This window comes from Vigna angularis, chromosome 7, assembly GCF_016808095.1.
Source record: "Vigna angularis cultivar LongXiaoDou No.4 chromosome 7, ASM1680809v1, whole genome shotgun sequence".
Lineage (NCBI taxonomy): Eukaryota > Viridiplantae > Streptophyta > Magnoliopsida > Fabales > Fabaceae > Vigna > Vigna angularis.
In genome coordinates, this window is record NC_068976.1 from 3,263,385 (window position 1) to 3,283,188 (window position 19,804).

Below are 19,804 nucleotides of genomic sequence, written 5' to 3' on the forward strand. Positions count from 1 at the left end.
ATATATATATATATATATATATAAATAAGTTTTTTGTAAAGAAATTTAGAAGAAATAAATAAATAAATAAAGTTCTTTCATATATGTATTTTCTAAATTCTTATATATAACACTAACTTTACCTTATCAAAAATATTTTTTTCTCTTGTAAAATTGATTATTCTAAGTTTCGTTCAAACGTACCTAAACTTCCATGCATGCCCTTCGTGTGTAACTTGTGTTTTATTAATAAAAGTTGAAAGACGTATTAAGTTGGTTTTTCCTAACGTAATTGGTTAGTTGTTGGGACCCTTCGAACAGAACTAGAATTTCATGGGACTGAGCATATTCCTGCGGAATATTTGCTCAGAGCTTCTTTTTTTGCTAGCGAGTGAGGTATATTATTTGGTATCAAACATATTCTCTTTGTCATTTATCTTTCCCCTTTCTTCTCTATTCAAACTCCTCATCCACGTCTCAGAAAAACCAACCCAGCTACCAGGTACGATTTCTTCACCATTCTTGATGTTGGACACAAGTTACATTCATTATAATGCAAATTTCTATTCATACGATACGAGGAATAAATGTTTTTTCTTTTCCAGTTTTTGTATTTGAAATGCAGAGGCCGTATTACCGTTTATTTTCTTTTTATCATCTATTATTCAACACGTATGTTAGTTTAGGAAAACTAAAGGATGTGAAATATTTTAATTCAGGCTCAATCTTCTCCATGAATGGGGAAGTTGATTTCACCGTGGACTAGAAGTTATAGAAAGTTGAACATTTTTTCATGAATGGGAAAACTTGCTTCCCTGTTGATAGAAGGTTATTTTCCATCTTTAACAATTATAGGTATTAGGAAAGTTATGATGTAGGTATTGTTGTTTAAACACCTTATCTTCACTTGTTGTGAGGACGATTTATTGAGTGTAATTTATACTGTGAAAATAAATTTATTGGTAATCCATGTTCCATTCTCTTAGTATACAAAATTTAGAGATCCGCTAGTAAAGAAAAAAAGTGGTATGCTTTGGAATTCCAAATTATATGTTGGAATAGAATTAAATAAAATAGTTTTTGAAAAACAGAGAAAAATTATACTAAGCCTGTTTTTATTAGAAATATGAGAATTATTCTTCTACTTATAAAACAAGTTAAAAAATTTACCTGCCGGATGAACTGGTCATCATCACCTAAAATTAAAGCAATCAAAATATGTATAAAACTTATAAACATAACTTCTTTTTATAATACCTACTCTAGTTTTTGGGTTATCATTTTTATATTTTTCCTTGTCGTTACCTTAAATGTTGACGTGACATTGTGTAGATTTTTGTTACATGAATTATTAATTTCATGTAACTTTTGTAATGAACCATGCTTTTAGTTCCTTGCTTTTCAAAAATTTACTCTTGGTCTTTTGATTTTATTTATTAGTTTTGGTCTCTTAATTTAATCAATCTTAGTCATCTTTTGTCAGTCATGTGTTATTAAATACTGCTGGAAGAATTAGGTCTCTTTTAAAGCTTTGTACTTCTTTATATAATTCAACTACAATTGAATGAGCCACAGTAGTCTAGAAATATTAGTGTTAGATTTTGATGATTGTAACATCTAGTGCGTTTCGGTGAAGATAAAATACACATAAACAAGTAGTAATTAGCTAAATAAATTATAGACTTGCTTGAATAGAGTGATCAAGCCAAATGGTAGAAACCCGAAGTTATCTGAATGTATTTTAAACAAAAACAAAAAATTGAGATACCAACCAAAAAGTTATAAAAGGCGACATGTTCAGTAAAGAGACAACATTATTGGGATCATTGCTATTATTGTTTAACATAAAATGGTTATAAGCTTGTTAACTCCAATCAATCTTTTTAAGATTGAATTAGCTTCGAATGAATTTGTTAAACAGTAAAATTTAAATCTAAGTTAAATTATAAAACACACTTAAAACTAAATATTAATTGATAATCAGATAACAAGTAAAATAATATATTCAATTAATACAAATCTTACTAAAATACACTCTATATTATTATTATAAGTATAATATAATATTACAAAATAAATTTAAACCTAACTCAATTTCATAAAACTAGTTTTTAAAACGAAATTTACACTTATATGTCTCTGATAAACGTGAAACTTCCAATAAAATGGTACAACATAACCCAATAGGTTTTAATAATATTATTATCACAATATCAAGAAATGGAAGTGCCACTGGACACAATTAATTAACTTGAGTGCACATAAATCACTATTCTAAAGATGGAAAACAACTGACAACATCAATCCCACTGGGTTGAATCAAATCATTTTTCTTACTAAAATATAATTTGTAGCTAGAATGTTTACAAGCATTATTAATGTTGCTAGAGGGAAACAAGATCAAAGTTAAGGGTGTTAGTTTGAAAGAAAAAAAAAGGAATTAGAAGAGACAGAGAAAGCAAAATAGAAATGAATAAGAAAAAAATATTAATAAAATCCACCTAGTTTTTAATTCTCCTTCCCTGTTAATCACTGTACCACCAAACGTACCAATTAAAATTATCCTACAGGTTTTCTCTATCCTGAATTCAACCAAACATTCAGGATAAAAGACATGGATGTTGTGAACAACTATGAAAATCAATTGAGGTTTGCTAAGAGGCCCAAGAGATAGACAATCCCGTGATTCGTTTAAATCATGTGGTAAAAGAATGCATATCATCTTACTACTTTTTCGTGTGATTTGGTTTCTATAGGTTTTATTTTAATATATTAAGCAAAAACTGATACGGAGCAGAATTTGCGGGGTTAGATTCGATCAATTATATTACACTAGAGTGTACAAAAAGGAAAGTGGATGTCCATCCCCTTTATTAGCTCTGGGAAGCACATGGAATTCATCTTGCTAATAAAGGGATATTTTAGTGCCATGCCTCAAATTGCAGAATTCCATGATTCTCGTTTGTGCTTTCTGGCTCTTTGAAATTCAGTTTGCTGAAAGCATGAGACTCAGTTTGCTGTGATCTCTCTGGCTTCAGGATATATCAAATTATACAAATCACACCTGCAACGAGTAGGAGATAAGGATTCGAGCCTCAAATCTTTATAAGTAATCAAATCAATTACCATAATGCAGAAAAGAAAATAGTCATAGTCAGGTACCCAATAACAAGAGTCATTGACTTTCAGTATATAAGGTGGAACCTCCAACTCGAACTGGTTTTAATCTTCTTAGAAGCTTTCTTCCATATTCAAATGCTAACATAAGGAGACCAAAGAAGTACAATAGGAAGATATGCAGTTTTTCTAACACGTGGCATTTAAGGGAGTCATTCCTTCCAGCCTGATTGTTTGTTATAATCAACACCCTTTTCTCTTTCCACCCTGTACAAGATCAGTATAAAGTATATCTTATTAGGAAAAAAAAAGTGTGCACCTAAAGATTGTCTTGAGCGACACATCTCCAATATCATACATATAGATTATTGCAACTTGAGCGCCGTAAGCTTAAATTTATAAAAATATATTGTGACAGAACCAACATAAAAAAAAAGTGAGGAAATTGAAATTTTATTGAATGAATAATAGGGAAAATCTCCCAATGAAAATGATACATTGCTCCAGAGGTTTGAGAGGTCTTGATCCACTCCTCACAATTTTCAAATTCTCCCAAGTCCCAGGTTTAAAGATTATACAGTTTTTCCCGTTTCATAGCGAGTTGGTGACTTACATTTAACAGAAAGGCTACCCTTAACTGGGCCAACCAACTGCTACCCATACCAACCCCTTCTAATATACACTTTCTTAATCACAGGTCTGCAATGCAGTTAGTGTAATATATGTATTGTACTTCAAATAACGAAGTATATGATAGCACACCACGTCTTTACTAATTGGGAGCCAGTGACAGACCTGAAAAGCCTTTGGCCTAGTGGGAGGAAACCTTTCGGTCAACATGCCCAGTAAATCTTTTTGCATTTTCAAGTAATGATACTCTTTAGTTTTTTCACGGAAAGCAACACCATTTTTCTTTTGCTGTGAATGACAGCTAGCTCATCTCTAAGAAATTCACCTGTAAACACAACTACGACTGGGTATGCACTGATGAAACATGTCTCTGTTCTTTATGAAGACCTGGGGCCGTTGGATAATAATTAAATTATCTAACCATATACGAAACCAAATATCAGTTAACACTTGTAAATGAAATTGGGTTTCGGTAGTTGCTAGTGAGAATGGAGAAGTAGGGTGAAGTCCAAAACAGGAAACTAAGATGTGGCTTGTAAAGTTAGATTTTTACCTAGGGATCTTGTTTTAGGGCCAACCTTCTAAGGTTCTGGGATCAAAAATGGAAAATCATGTATGATAGTGGTAAATTTTGAGTGGGAACACTCCCCTTACCCACGAACGTGGGTCTGTCTCTGCTTGGAGCTTAGACATTATTACCTCACACCGACAACCCACCAAGCTACAGAAAACAGTCATGGCATGATAGTGAGAGCTCATACTAAATTGCCAAGTGCAACATAATCTATAACCTAGAATACTTACAAGACTGTTTCTTTGGCAAATTAGTCCAATCATGTGGGTTCATATTCACTTCTGATGCTTTGATTAAGTCAAATAGTGCTTGATTAACCTGAATTAGAAAAGCTTTAGTCCATTTCCAATGCAACTTTAGAGGCATAGTACAGTGCAAATTGCCAGTATGTTATTAACTCAAATCATGAAGAATATAATATATCATATTAGAAGGAAAATATACCTCTTCAGGCCGCTCATGACTTACTAGATGACCTCCATGAAGATCTACCATTCTAGCCACTGGATAAAGCCTCTGAGCAAGTCTTTTTGCATAATATATCTGAGCAATTATGTCATGCCTGAACGTGAAGAAAATATTTCCATGATTGGATAAAACTACAAAAATCAGAAGTTGAGTAACTGTACAGTGTTTCCAATTTCAAGCACAATTTCTGTGTCTGAATAATCTGTTTATGTATGCCTGGGGTCAATTCTCATTTATATTATGAAACTGACATTCCTATGAAGCAGCATTACATAAATGTTTACTAAAACAGTACAAACCTGCCATGGATGATTGAAACAAGAAAACCGGCAGATTTGATCACCTCAATCTCATCATCAGTCATTTTATGTGTCCAACATGCATTGAGTTGACCATCAAAACCATAGTTAGATTGCATCCCAGTTGCAGATATACCTTTAACATATTGCTGAAAGAGACGGTGCTCGTGAATTAGGAAAATATTTCAAATATTTACGAAGAACAGAATAATGATTAGGTATCATGTGTTTCTGGGTTGAGAGGGAAATGTAAGACAAGGGAATAACTAAAATGTCACTTTCTTACCCTTATAAGGTCCAAAATAATGAAAGGTAAATGAAATGAAGGGTTCACTAATGAAAGCCCATAATTTATTATAATGTGTACTTGTAAAGTTAACCTTGAAAAATGGACTACACATTACAGTATTAAAATTCTACTCGAATATCATTTAGAAAGAAAAGGGAAGAATGAAAACAAGATTTCAGCTGAGTGATGTAGAGAGTTACGGATTGATGAATTCCTTAATAAAACACAATGTATGTGGATAATTATAAATGTACATATGTTGAAACGTTAACTAGGTAAAATGTGTACTAAAGTCGGGTCAATTTTTAGAGATTGAATAATTAAAGATCTTAAAGTTATATATATTCAACTTGAGCCAATTTACCGAAAGATATAGATTCACATGGATATCAAAATGTTTGAAATTATTAATATCTCCTCCAAAAATTCGCAAATTGAGAATAATTGGAAAGTGAATGCCAAACAATTAAGAATGGTTAAATGAAAATCCCACGTTACTCGTTTCTCTTCCTTCTATAAGAAGTCTTCTAGTAATCTTATGAGGAACATGGGGCCTATTACTTCAGAACAAATGAGAACAAGGGAAAACAAAGCCAACTAACCCCCAAGTCAGTCAGTTAGACGGTTACAGTATACAGATAGCAATGTTATTATTATAGTATAGGGTTTTGGTAACTCATTTTGGGGATAGTTCCGAGACTCTCAAATTCTCAATAATCAATTCAAATTCACAATTCACTGTTTCTTTCTATTCCCACTCTTAACCTCCACTCTATGTGTTGTGGTGCAAATTCTTTTGATTCTTGGTACTAGTTGTATCAACTGGTGTAAGTAAGAAAAGAAGATATCAAAAGGATTAGGAGGCTTGAAGAACAACAACTCAGAGATCAGAGCTGACAAAGCAAAGTCAGAAGCAGAATAGGTTAGCCTGGAGTTCAAAGATCATTGGAAAAGATTTTAGGTACCTTCATTTAGCGGGCAGAAAGATATGTATGGTTGGGCCCACATATTGGAGAGATACTTCCAAATTAGAGGAGCATGAAGAAGAATTGTTTTCTTTGGAAGGTAAGGCACCAAGTTGGTTCCATTCGTGGATGCCTAGAAACCAAAAGATCAATTTAGGTTTTCAATAAGGCCACTGTAGACAAGTTTCAACCAGCTGTTGCAAAGTCCCCTCTTGCAGTGCTGTTGGGGCTGAAACAGGATGATACGACAGCTGATTTCGTAGACTAGTTTGTAAAGTGTGCTGGGATTATACATGGTATTGAACAAGATTATTGGCCTCAAGGAAGATGTTAGTGCAGAAGTTCAATTATATGAGACAAGATTAGCTCGATCAATAACTAAAGCAATTATTATAGAAGAAAAGAACAGGGCAGTGATAAAAGTGATGGGAAAAAGTGGGACAAGGGTAGCCAATTCTTATAGGAGCTTTGGAGGGACACAGAAATAGTGTTGGCAACACGAACAAATGTTTTACCAGGCAAGGGGACACATATGAAGGAAGTGCATCTATTGCATACGGAGCCATAGCTGTAAATAATGAAGGGTTTGGAGCAAGGTTCGCAACAAGGAGAATAATAAGGTGGTCAAATGCAGAACTGCTAGTGAAGATGAATAAAGGAGAATGTTTTAGATGCAACGTGAAGTTTAGTCAAGATCATGTGCAAAAACAAGCAGTTTAGAGTCATGGTATTACAAGAGGAAAAAGAAGAAGTGGGTGCGGAAGATTGTGATGGTCCATGAGAAGACAAGGAATTTCAACTATCATTACATAGTATTGGTTGATTCACATCAAGAAGGTCGCTTAAACTATGGGGAGTAGTGACTGCAACAAGGGTAATAATGCTAATAGATTGTGGAGAACTGCAAAACTTTATTTCACATTAACTATTAAAGAGTTTGATTTTTGGGTGTTAAAAGGATTAGTGACAAGACACGTACTAGAGGTGTCAGTGAAAATGGCTTGATGCCTTTGTACATTTTTATTTGTTCTATAAATAATGATAGGAGAATTTACGGATAATTACTATTCATAAATACAAATATCCTATTGCTTGATTTGTCTAGCCTATTTTAGGAATATTATTATATATAATTGGGGAGAACAAAATCAATTCATGATTTGTCTAGGCTATTCTTAGGAAAAAGAATTAATATAGTTAAGGAGACAAATCATTCCTGATTCCCACCTCCCCTCAAGTTGATGCTCAATTCATGTGACTGGTCAAGGAGCATTCATTTGCTAACAGGAAACAAATGGTGTAGGCAAGGAAAGCCTTGGTAGGAATATCTGCAACCTGAATTTGAGTATTGATGTGAGGGATTGATATAACAGTCTTCATAAGCTTCACACATAGGGTGATGATCTACTCCAACTGAAAACACCTGATTATATGCTCCTGGTTGTTAATCCACTGCAAATAATCTCATTTGTTGAGCAGTTTTGAAAGAGCACAAATCAGAACTGCAAGTGCACATAGAAATCTCAAGTGAGAACAACAACTGCAACTCTAGCAACAGTAGCACCCACAAGAACAGAATCAGAATGTGAATCATGAACAAGAACAAAATCACGAGCCTAATAAAAAATGTGTGTGTGGACAGATTGTACAAGTGGTACAAGGAGAAGTGAGAGTTGAAGCTGTCTAGAACGATCTTTTGGAGAGGAATTAGGCGTTAAGACAACTAAAATCCCATTTGCTTCGAGCTTAGGACAGGATGAGGACTCAAGCCAATAAGCATCGAAAGGAAAGACATTTTTCTGTGGGTGATCTTGTGTTTTTAAAATTGAAACTGAATGGGCAACAGTCTGTCATGAACAAGGTCAGTCCGAAATTGAGTGCTAGATATTATGGCCCTTTTGAGATTGTGGAGAAAATTGGGGAAGTGACATATTGGCTGAAATTGCAACCAAATTCGAAGATTCATTCTGTTTTTCACGTGTCAATTATTAAAGAGAGTCATGGGAAAATATAAGGTTGAGGAGGATCTTCCTACTGGGTTGGAGGATGACAAGTTGGAATTACTAATTCCTGAGGGGATCTTGGCTACTTAGAACAACACAAAGAGGGGAAAATACAGAAGCAAGTGCTGGTGCATTGGATGGGGCAAAATGTTGATGAAGCTACTTGGGAGGATGAAGTGATAACTCGAAGCCAATTTCCAGAATTTAGCCTTGAGGACAAGGCTCTATTTGAAGAAGGGGATATTGATACAAACCCTAACACTATTGGGCTGAGCTCTTGATCCAAGAAGAGAAGGCTAAGAATAGGTGGGGCAGAGTATATTAGAGGAAAAAGACTAGGAAAGGTGGCGTGGCACACTAGGGAGGAATAGGTTGGTTAGAAGAGAGAGAGAGGGGTATTGGTTGTTTAAAAGAATCAGGGAGGTAGGTTTTGGGAGGCATTTATTTTGATGCTTAGTTGGAGAAGGAGCTATTTTTAGTTTCTCTTAGGAGCTTTGCTCTGGGCAGTGGGATAGTTGTATCCTTCTGATTTCTTGTTTAGCAATATTAAAGAATCAAATATATTCCATTTGAGTCTTCATTTACTCTTTTCTGCATTTTTAAATTGTGTCAAGAACATTGAAGGGTGAGATAGACCTTACAAGAGGGGTTGTGATAAGTACCAAGCACATGGGTCTATCCTTCCAACTAAATTCAAGTGTCAACTACCTTGTCTCCTTTGGCTCCGATAACTAAGTCTACCCTTTCAATTTCCCTCCAAAAAGGTATATGTTCTACAAGTAATCTCTCTCCACATTATATTACTTTAAGTTATTGTTAAGAAGTGAACTTTAAACCTAACTCAACCCCACAAAACCGGCTTGTAAGGTGAGGTTTACACCTCACTTAACTCTAGTCGATGTGGGACTTCCAACACACCCCCCTCACGCCGAGGTATATACATCTCAAGCGTGGGACTAGACATTAATGGGTGGTCCGATAGCGGGTGGAACAATATGCCCAACAAACAACAAATATTGCTAGGATAGGCTCTAACCTAACTCTGATACCATGTTAAGAAGTGGACTTTAAGCCTAACTCAACCCCACAAAACCGGCTTATAAATAAGATTTGCACCCACTTATATACTATGAATTGACCTTATCTCTAGTCGATGTGGGACTTGCAACACAATTATCATGGACTGTCTTCACCTGTTTATACCTTCCTTTCGTTTATTTCTTCTGTAACCATCCCTAAATTTGTTATTGATGCATTAGCCCATCAATGAAATTATAAAGAAAAATGGTGTTTTTGAGTGACCAACAAGAGAAGGCTTTAACTGCTTTGAAAGAAAAGTTTACTAATGCTCTTGTTCTTGCTTTAACTAATTTTGTTAAATCCTCTGAGTTTGAATGTGATCCATCTCAAGTAGGCACAAGGTTGTGTTGATTCAAGAGGGGCATCTCATTGCATATTTTTGTGATAATTTGAATGGAGGTCTTATTAACTATTTTGTATATAATAAGGAATTGTATGCTTTAAGTAGAGTTTTGCGAACTTCACATTATTATCTCTTGTCCAAAGAACTTGTTATTCATGGTGATTTTTGAAATATTTGAAAGGAAAAGGACACTTGAACCAGAGGCAAGTGGGTGGAATTTCTTGAACAATTTCCATATGTTATTAGACATAAGAAAGGTAAGAATAATGTAATTTTTTATGTAGTCTCTTGCAGCCATGCATTATTGTCGAACCTTGAAACTAAGTTTCTTGGTTTTGAGTGCACTAATGAATTGTGCGAGCATGATACTGACTTTTCTTATGAATATCAAACATGTTCTCATACTCCATCTTATGGGCAGTTTACACCATGGTAGGTAGTTGTTATGGGGTAAGAGACTTTGTGTACCTAATGGTTCAGTTAGGGACTTGCTTATTAGAGAGGCACACATGAAGCATAACATGCATAAGTGTACTGATAAATGTCTTGTATGCAAGAAGGCTATATTGAGAGTTATGCCACATGGTTTGTCTACTCCATTTCCAGTTCTTGAACATCTTTAGATTGAGATTTCTATGAATTTTGTTCTAGGTTTGCCTCAGTCCAAGATAGGAAAGGACTAGTGGTGATCCTCCTTGGCACTTATCTTGGATCCTTCCAAGTGGCGTGACTTCATTCTCCTAAGTTTCCTTTCCTTTCTCTCTTTCATTTTTAGTCTTTTAATTCTATTTCTAATTATTCTTGTTTAGTTCTTAGTTTTCTTTTCTATCTAGGCATGTTGTTCCATATCAATACACATGAGGAAGATGATTCCCTTAATAAAGAAAATCCAAGATCCAACCTAGAGGGGATAGGTCATTCTCAATGCTAAAAATTATCAATGACAATGCCTATAAGATTGATTTTCCATGTGAGTATAATGTTAGTAGCACTTTTAATGTTTTTGATTTATCTCCTTTTATTGCAGAGGATAAAGATTTGGGTTTGACAACAAATCTTTCTCAAGAGGTAACAAGGGAATGACATGGACATCGAAGCTAACGGACATGATTAGAATGATTAAGACCAAGACCAAGTTCAAGATTTAGGTGGATCCATGACTATAGAAGGCACAGAAAAGACAAGGCATTACAGCATAAGGTAGCTCATCTAATGTAGGCTAAATTGTGGAAGGCCCAACAATTTTAGGACACTAGGTTGATTACATGTATAACATGCTTGGAGGGATAATATCAAATTGTTCAAAATATTGATTGAAGTTAGGATTTGAACTTGGAACCACAAGTTTAAAATGTATTTAGTTAAGTTGGCAAAATTAACTTTATTTGTGATTAAGGATTTTATTTTTTCTTTTCTTTTATTACTTATAAATGAGGCAAAACTCTGAAACTAAAGTTGTACTAAAACATTTTGAAATCAGAAAAAAAGCAAGATATTTGACAAAAGTGGGAGTATTTATCTACTAGTTTTTCCTTATGTCTTTGATCTTATTAAAAATTCACTTATTCTTGTGGCGGTCATCCTTAGGCTTATCAAACTCATTGTGAAGATCATCCTTAGGCTTATCGAACTCTATATGTTTCTAGGAATATTTGTGGCAGGAGGTGTTTGGAAACTCATTTTGGGGAATGTTAACACTCTCAAATTCTCAATAATCAATACAAATTCACAGCTCACTTTGTCTTTCTATTCTCTCTCTTTTACCTCTACCTCTATGCATTGTGGTGCAAATTCTTTTAATTTTTGGTAATTGTATCAAAACCTCCCTTATCTTATTCTCAATCCAAGCACGTATACCCTTATATTACACTTTGCAACAAGAATCCTGAGACATGTCTAGTCCTACAGTTCAAGTTAGGGATTCTCAATGAAATTTACAAAACAATAAATAACTGGTTTGAAATGTAAAGCTTTGATACTGGTATATTCCTTTTTTAGTCTTGGTGGTACATGTCTTTGGATTATTTACTTACGAAGATGAGAAACCACCTGATAGGTATTCAGAAAGCACTACACTATTGATAGATAGATTAACACGGATGACTTAATTATAAATGAACATAATGTTCTACCAAAATTGGTGGTACATGTCTTTGGACTATTTACTTAAGATAAGTTCATGTTGGCCTTCATGAGTTCGAAAAGCTAGTCTTCTCAACGTCCCCCCCTCCCTCATAAGAATTTGATGATAACCAAATTTTAAATCTAACTTGGAAAATGTGGTTTCCCCGGTAAATTAATCCAACAATTCCTTTATAACTGGAATAGGAAATTTGTTTGGGACAATTATTTTGTTGAGAGCCCGATAATCCACACCAAACCGCCACCCGCCATCTTTCCTCTTGACCAATACGATTGGACTAGAATAAGGAATTATTCTAGGTATGATAATTCTCGCGTGCAACATTTCTTTGATTAAGCATTCAATCTCATTCTTTTGATGATGAGTATTAGTAGGGCCGAAGATTAGGAATAGAAGTGCCTTCCTCACGATGTATAACTGGGAGGGAGGCTAATTGGATCCTAAATATTTCATCAAGCATCTCCAAAATTGGCAAAAGCTGAACAAGAACCTGGCGTTCGTCGTTGTTCGCATTTAATCACATAACAGGAGCCTTCTAACTTGAATTCAAGCACAAACCATTTTAAAGAAGATTCGGATTTGGACAAAGTGGGATCAACCAAAAGGATATGCTCCTTAGGCCCCTTACCAATTGTTAATCTAAACTACCAAAATCAGCCCTTACCTCCCAAGTGAAGCCAACCAATCCAATCCCAAAATAACATCCACATCTCCCAATGTGAAAACAAAAAATTGTTGAATTTTCAAACCCTGCACATCCAGAATAAAACCTTGACACTTCCCTTGACACTACACCTTATGTCCATCCCCCACCTCTACGATATATGGAAGAGTGGGTTCTAGATGTAAACCACATTTGGCAATCAGATTCTAGGAAATACAATTTCGGGAGGCTCCACAGTCCAACAAAACCACGACTTGCTCCTGACCAATTGCAACCCAAAGTTTCCAAGACTTCCTAGTTGTAAGTCCTGCCATAGTATATTGAGATAGTTCTAATGTCGTACTTAGCTCTGTACCCCTTCCCTGTGAGCATCATTAAGAGTGGGAAAGGTATCTAGCCAAGAGAATTCCTGTTAGGTCATTAAAGGTGTACATGCGGCGAAAGAATAAAAAGGGAGGAAATAAGTAGCAGGAAAGGTGGTTAGTTGTTAGAAGAGAGAGAGGGAGTATAAATAACAAACAAAATAGGGGAGAGGGGAATCAAATATTTTACTTTTGGAATAGACTGGACATTTTCCAGTTTTGGAAGGGAGGCTTCCTTGGGACACTTACTGTAATTCTATTTTTCCATACTTTACAGAATTAATGAAATACGTATACATTCATCTCTTTTCTACTGTTTGAGTGTTGTGAGAGAGGAGAGTCATCTGTTACGGTTCCCTGCATAAAGGAACCTAACAATTCCTCCTCCAACAAAAGCAACATATGTAATTGTTTGTTTCTAGAAACATGATTAGGACCAAACTTCTCATCACACCGGTAACAGAGGCCCTTCTTAATTTTATCTTGTAATTCCTCTTGTGACAATTTTCTAAAAGGCGTGTGGCCTGGCTGATGCACTGTAGGAACACTACGAAAAGTGCTTGCAGAAGCGCTGCTTTCCCCTCGATCAGTGCTGGAAATAGTAAAGCCAGCCAAGTTTCCCCCATCCTTTGAAAAACTGCGAAGTCACGAAAATAGGTTTGGAGGCAGGAGTAGTGCGTTGAACAGGGAAAAAGCCATCTTTGGAGATTACTCTACTATTTTCTTCCACCATTTGGGGCTTCATCATTAACTCAAGAAGAGTGATAGGTTCATACAACTTAACCTCAACCTTGATTTCCTCCTTCAACCCATTCAAGAAAATGCCAACCAAATAATTATAATGAATCCCCTTTAGAAACCCAACATATTGTTCAAATTGCTCAATATAATATTCCACTAAACCCGATTGACACAAACCAATCGGAATTTCAAAAGGATTTTGAAGCATCGTTGGTTGAAACCGGTGGACGACGACCACCTTGAAGGCTTCTCGTGTGGGATTTGGATTACAGGATTCCCACCACTGAAACCAATTTAAGGCCTTCCTTTCCAAAGCAACAATGACAGCCTGCATTTGCTCCTCCGCACTTACTTCCTTCAACCGAAAATAACGTTCAAGATGATGAGTCCATCCATACGCCTCTGCCCCTACAAATACTAGAATGTCCAATTCCTCCATTTGGAAGAAGACAAATTGAGACTTGTCTCTTGCTCCCAACGTGACCCATGACCAATATGTGACACCGAAGGAGGTTCACCCTTGGTAGGGCTACAAGACCATGTTTCGACCTCCCCGGTTAAGCCTCGAATCATGTCCTCCAATCGCTTGAAGCACTCATGAGTCTGATTTTCCTGGTGGGCCTTATCTTGCAAAAATTCCCGTAACATCATTTCCACTACATCCGGTCTGGATTCCATTCGTGTATTCACCATACTCCACACCCCGGCAAGACCAAGAAAGTGGCTCTGAATACCAAATTGATAGGTATTCAGAAATCACTAGATTATTGATAGATAGATTAACAGATGACTTAATTAGAAATGAACATAATGTTCTACCGAAATGTTAAAAATAGAAAATCATCAACATACAATCCACCAGGTCTTTCTAAAGGACCCTACTCTCCAGATTTCCTTTTTTGTCCACCCCTTCCTAGCCAAAAAAAAACCCTCCTAAAATCAACCCAACATAAACAAAATATAATAGATAATTACACAACACAACTGCGGAAAGTTATAACCTGCCAGGAAGTTATAACTACCTACCTCCTATATTTCTTCTAACATAAACCTTGCCACTAAACCTATCACCACTTCTGTATCTTACACTCATCTTAGTAAATGTGTATTGTGTGCTTCTGTTTAACTAACACACAGCTACAACACAAAGTAATAAACTTCAAGTAGACTTAACGTCTACTTAATTAAGATAAGCTTACTTGGTATACTGTACCTGATATAAGATGGCTCTCCTCTTATCTGTTCCAACATATTCCTCAAGATACTCCTGCAAGACAAACATAAATTATTCTTTAAGACCCCAAGGAAAAAAATGAATAAACTCTCTTAAGATATCAGTAACTGTAGATCAGAGTTGTTTCAAGACAACAAATACACAACTTTCGTCTCAATGTTAATATTCATTATAACAGCAAGACTCTTTGATATGATTACATATTTAGAGGTTCAACTTTTTTATCCACACTTAGTTCTGTTATAGTTATGGCTCAATGCACTTTGTGGAATCAAAGGAATTAAAAAGTGGGCACAAAGGTTAGGAAGACAACTTGTTATTCATTAACAAAAATAATGAACAAAAGCAAGAAAAGGTTCTTACTTGTGAATAATGGGTGTCCAAGTCAACAGCAGCCCTTTGTTCAGGAGTCTTAGCTTTCACGAAACGATAAGCAACAGAGAACGTTTGTCGGTCCAACTGCAAAACATTAAATGAGTAAGCCACCTCGTAGGGATTGAGGTATGGTGCCTAAAATCTAAACCAGCCAAAACAATGGTATGTGTCACTGCACATACATATATCTTTCCTGTATTTAAGGTATGTGAAATATCTTTATGGTCAATTTCAAATAGCTGCATCTGAAGTATGAGAATTACCATTTCCTTTTCTTATAGTCAAAGTATATATTGTTTCCTTTTCCCTTTTTCCTTTAACAAGAGTCAACCCCATGGAAATTTATTATCTATTTCAACAGCTCTTCCGTTTCAATTGTTAAAGAAGACAAAAGATAAATACCAGATATTGAAGATACAGTCATCAATCAATGCAAGATGATGATGAGAGATCAGGGGATGTTTACCAACCAACCAACTTAATTTTCTGATATAGCAGTTCAATGTTCTCTGAAATTCAATCCCATCTATGGAAACAGTAAAGGAAGAGTTTCTTCCGCCACTAATTGGAGGTTTCGGAAAGATCATAAGAAAAATTAAATACCTTTGGAAAGCATTGAAAACCTCCTCCTGTCACATTGAGCAACGCCAAGGAAAGTACTCTATCAGGAAACATTGCTGCTACTTTATTAGCTATCATAGCTCCTGTTTATGAAATGAAAGGTAGTTAAATTACACAAACCTACCTAGAGGCCAAGTTTGAATAACTTCTGGATAAGTCCTTAAAGGAGAAAAGAAAAAGATAAAATGAACTAAGTTTTTCTCATACATTAAAATCTAACTTGCGAAGTTTTAGCTTTTATAAAAGCTCTGCAGTCCAAATTCTCTAAAAGTTTAATCTGACAAATATGCATAACTTAAAACACCTCAATTCATTTTATTTTCTTGTTTATTTTCCCTTCACGCCCTTGTTTAAGAAGTCAGGTATAAAAGAAAAGACTAGGCACGCACCCATGGAGTGCCCAAAAATATGGGCTTTTTTCCAACCCAGATGATCTAACAAAGCAATTGTATCCTTCGCCATGATCTTGGTTCTGCACCCAACAACCACCACACCACAAGTTAATAAAACTCACCGATAACAATCTTATTAAAATTTCCGAAAGAAGAAGCAGAATATCGCAAACCGCAGCGTTGCTTCAATATAACAACTCACGAGTATTCAGATTTTTCCACAGGCACGGAGCTGCGACCAACCCCGCGATTGTCAAACGCGCATACATGGATGCCGCCATTGCCTTCTTCTCCGTTCCAAACGACGTCGTCGTCGTCGTTCGGGACGGTGGTTCCTGTCAGGGCTTTGATCTGTGGGCCCCACGCGTCGTGCGTCGCAGCCAACCCTGACCGTTCGTTCAATGTCCATAAAATCAGAACAAATTTATAAGGCAGTTAAAATATAAATAAAAAAAATCAAAACGGAGCGATGATGAAGGACCTATGATGAGGAGCACTTTGGTCGGACCGCCACCGTAAGTTCTGTAGAATATTTTGATGTCATTGTTGAGCTGCGAGTCGGCGACGGGGGAGGATGGCAGCGTTCCGACGTCGCAATACGGCATCGTTATGTGGAGGAGAGGATGGGGATTAGAAAATGAATGTTGTTTTATTGGGAGTAGTTATAGGACTTTGGCGGGAACACGTGGCGGATAAGAAGCCGTCAATGCCACGTCAGATAGACGGTTTGACTTGCCTGGACGCGGATAGAGACGGTGTCAAAGTCAAATGCAAACTGCAAAATAGATTCTGTAAAACGTGTTGCTTTGAATAAAAATAATCTCTATGAATTCATCATCTGAATTTAATTTTGTAATAACGGTGAAATCTAATGAAGAAAATAAACTATTGGGTTTAAAATTATTTTTAAAATGATTTTAATAATTAAGTAATGTTTTAATATAAAATTAGTTGTAAACTCGTTCTTGGTGTTTTGTTTTTATATCTATTAAAATAGATTTAGAGGATGATGAAGGAAATAATAGTTTTTTTAAAGTTTATATTTAAGTTTTAAATATTAGGAAGCTGAAAAATATTTTTAGGTTTGAAAAGTCAATATATTATAAAAGTATAAATAGTAGGTTTTGAAAAATAAAAGGTGCAAGAGTAGATTTTATAAAAATATAAATGATACGTAAAAATATGTAAAATAGACTCTTTAAAACTATAAATTAGTATATGAACAAATAGGTTTAATGTGTAACAATAGACTTAGTGCATGGACTATAAGACCTATAGAAAAATAAAAGTAATTTTATGTATGTTGTGGTTTTGAATAATTAATTATGGTGTGCATTAGTATGTAGAAAGTATGAAAAATAATAATAATAAATAAATAAATTTTTGGTTAGTGTAATTAGTTTCAAACATATTTTGCATATGTAAGATAAAGACTATTGTTTGTATTTCTTTTTACCATTTTGTTTAGCTTGGTTTTTCTTGTATTAATTATTTGAATTTGATGCAATTTGTGCTGGCCATCTTTGGTTAAAAAGAGGGACATAATTATAAATTAATAATAAATAAAAAATTAATACTAATATGGAAAATAAGAAGACAATATTGAAGCATGGAGGTTGATGTTTTGTTTCCCGTGAAACATGGGTGCATGTTTTGGTAAAGGGGACCCATCCCTTTCATTTGTTTGTTTTTTTCTTTCCATTGTATTACTGCAAGCATCTTCCAAGAGGCTTCATTCTCTTGATATAAGCTTATTAAGGCCATAAGAGAGAAGGAGAAGAGAAGAGGAATTTAAGTTAGAATTTTCTTTGAATTTGAGAGTGAAAACAAGCAAAGGTGGTGGTCTAGGAGTATCAAGAGTGAAAAATTGCTTGCAAGGAGAAGAGGTAGGGGAGCTAATCCTTTCTTGTTATGATCATGAATATGAGTATGAATGTGTTAAAATTTTGGTAATGGTAGTTATCTATTGACTTGTGTAAATTTGGTTTTCATGATTATAATTTCTTATTTTCGAGTTACTGTGGTGAAAACTTTTTATTAATTGTTTTCACCGTTGGATTTAGCTAAACTTTTAATATGTGAATCCTAAGACCTATTACTAAACTTTGACCGTTCGGATTTGAAAATAGAAGTCTGTACTTGGAGAAATAAATCCTGCATGTTTGAGTAAATTAGTTACCCCTGTAGTTCTGTTACTAAGTTGTCTCGGTAAAAATATAGATTTTGACCTATTTGACCGTTAGATCAACCTCAAAATTTGATATATGATCACTAAGACATATTAATAAAATTTGACCGATCGGATTTGTAATTGAAGGTCTATGTTTAGAGAAAGAAATTTCGAAAGTTTGAAATATTTGATGAACACTGCAATTCTGTTCTTAAGTTATAATGGTAAACATTTCATATATATTGCATTTACCGTTAGATTGAGCCCAAACTTTAGTATGTAGTTCATAAGACATATTAGGTGAATTTGACCGTTCAGATTTGGAATTAGATGTCTGTGCTTAGAGGAATTCATTCCGCATTTTGAGTTTAACCGAGAACCACGTAAACTTCTGTCTCTGAGTTACCTCGGTAAAATCTTCATATCTACTTAGTTAGCCGTTCGATTACCCTGAAATTTTAATATGTTGTTTCTAAAAGATAGTGTCATACTTTGACCGTTCAGAGTTTAAATCGGAGATACAGATTTATAAATATTAGTTTCGTATCTTCTGAGGGATCTCAATACTACTTAATTTATGTTTTTGGATCATTTATACATAAATTATGATTTCCGCCTCATTAACCGTTAGATTGGACTGAAAATTTTACCATATGATTTAAACATATTGTTCGTTGGTCTGATTGGTTCAGATTTTAATTATTGATATGAGTGAAGAGTAATCTTTCCACGAAATAGTAAATTTATTTGTATTGAATAAATTCTTGAATAATTATATTCTTAAATTGTATGTGTAGTTGTATTTTGAAAATTTGAAGATAAGTAATATAATATATTCTATATTAGAATATAAAATTATATTGAATATTACTGAGTTGGTAATAATTATTTGAGTTAAATCATGAATTGTAAATAAGTTTATGGTAAAATTTGATGGGTAGTATAAGAATTATTGTCATAATTGTAAATTCGAAATTTATTTATTTTCCTACGACTTTGGTAAGTCGGGAGGGAAGATGTTTGAAGTCGGACGCTACTTTGGTAAGTAGGTGTGATAATGAGAGATTAATTTGGCATAAACCGTATTAATTTGGTAAGTAGGCGGAATATTACCTTGTTGTGCTACTTTGGTAAGTAGATAATATCACCTTATTGTGCTACTTTGGTAAGTAGACAATATCATCTTATTGTACTACTTTGGTAAGTAGACAATATCACCTTATTGTGCTACTTTGGTAAGTAGACAATATCACCTTGTTGTACTACTTTGGTAAGTAGATCACCTCGTTAGATTACTTTGGTAAGTAGTCAGTATCACATGGTTATACTACTTTGGTAAGTAGACAGAAGGATTG

General features: G+C 34.8%; 1 protein-coding gene and 1 long non-coding RNA gene across 5 annotated transcripts; one reads left to right on the top strand and one right to left on the bottom strand.

Moving 5' to 3' along the window:
* The first annotated feature begins 329 nt into the window (after window positions 1-329).
* LOC108338069 (uncharacterized) lies at window positions 330-11,142 on the top strand. 2 transcript variants are annotated; one of them, XR_008250384.1, is made up of 4 exons: window positions 393-481; window positions 9,929-10,004; window positions 10,399-10,661; window positions 10,775-11,142. It is a non-coding gene; the product is annotated as an uncharacterized LOC108338069 (long non-coding RNA). The 2 variants fall into 2 exon arrangements; XR_008250385.1 differs by having other exon boundaries at window positions 330-481; window positions 10,399-11,142.
* Window positions 2,722-16,920, bottom strand: LOC108338068 (uncharacterized). Of its 3 annotated transcripts, none has more exons than XM_017574743.2 (11): window positions 16,761-16,920; window positions 16,482-16,665; window positions 16,277-16,359; window positions 15,870-15,970; window positions 15,255-15,350; window positions 14,871-14,924; window positions 5,068-5,216; window positions 4,745-4,862; window positions 4,531-4,618; window positions 3,142-3,363; window positions 2,722-3,043 (listed from the first exon to the last, which is right to left on the bottom strand). In XM_017574743.2, exons 1-10 carry the CDS (start codon window positions 16,882-16,884, stop codon window positions 3,155-3,157), a joined length of 1,206 nt encoding a protein of 401 aa, XP_017430232.1. In that variant the 5' UTR covers window positions 16,885-16,920; the 3' UTR covers window positions 2,722-3,043; window positions 3,142-3,154. The 3 variants fall into 3 exon arrangements, 2 of the variants coding, with proteins under 2 accessions (XP_017430232.1, XP_052736026.1); XM_052880066.1 differs by lacking the exon at window positions 2,722-3,043 and adding an exon at window positions 4,381-4,447 and having other exon boundaries at window positions 3,233-3,363; XR_008250383.1 differs by lacking the exon at window positions 4,531-4,618.
* Window positions 16,921-19,804: the final 2,884 nt, after the last annotated feature.

What these genes read in the sequence shown, in the direction of transcription:
- LOC108338068 (XM_017574743.2), bottom strand. Translation starts at nt 16,884, where the DNA reads ATGCCGTATTGCGACGTCGGAACGCTGCCATCCTCCCCCGTCGCCGAC. An exon ending in CAAAGTGCTCCTCATCATAG is followed by an intron (nt 16,666 to 16,760) that starts GTCCTTCATCAT and finishes ACGAACGGTCAG; the next exon opens with GGTTGGCTGCGACGCACGAC. An exon ending in TTTGCCAAAGAAACAGTCTT is followed by an intron (nt 3,364 to 4,530) that starts GTAAGTATTCTA and finishes GATCTTGTACAG; the next exon opens with GGTGGAAAGAGAAAAGGGTG.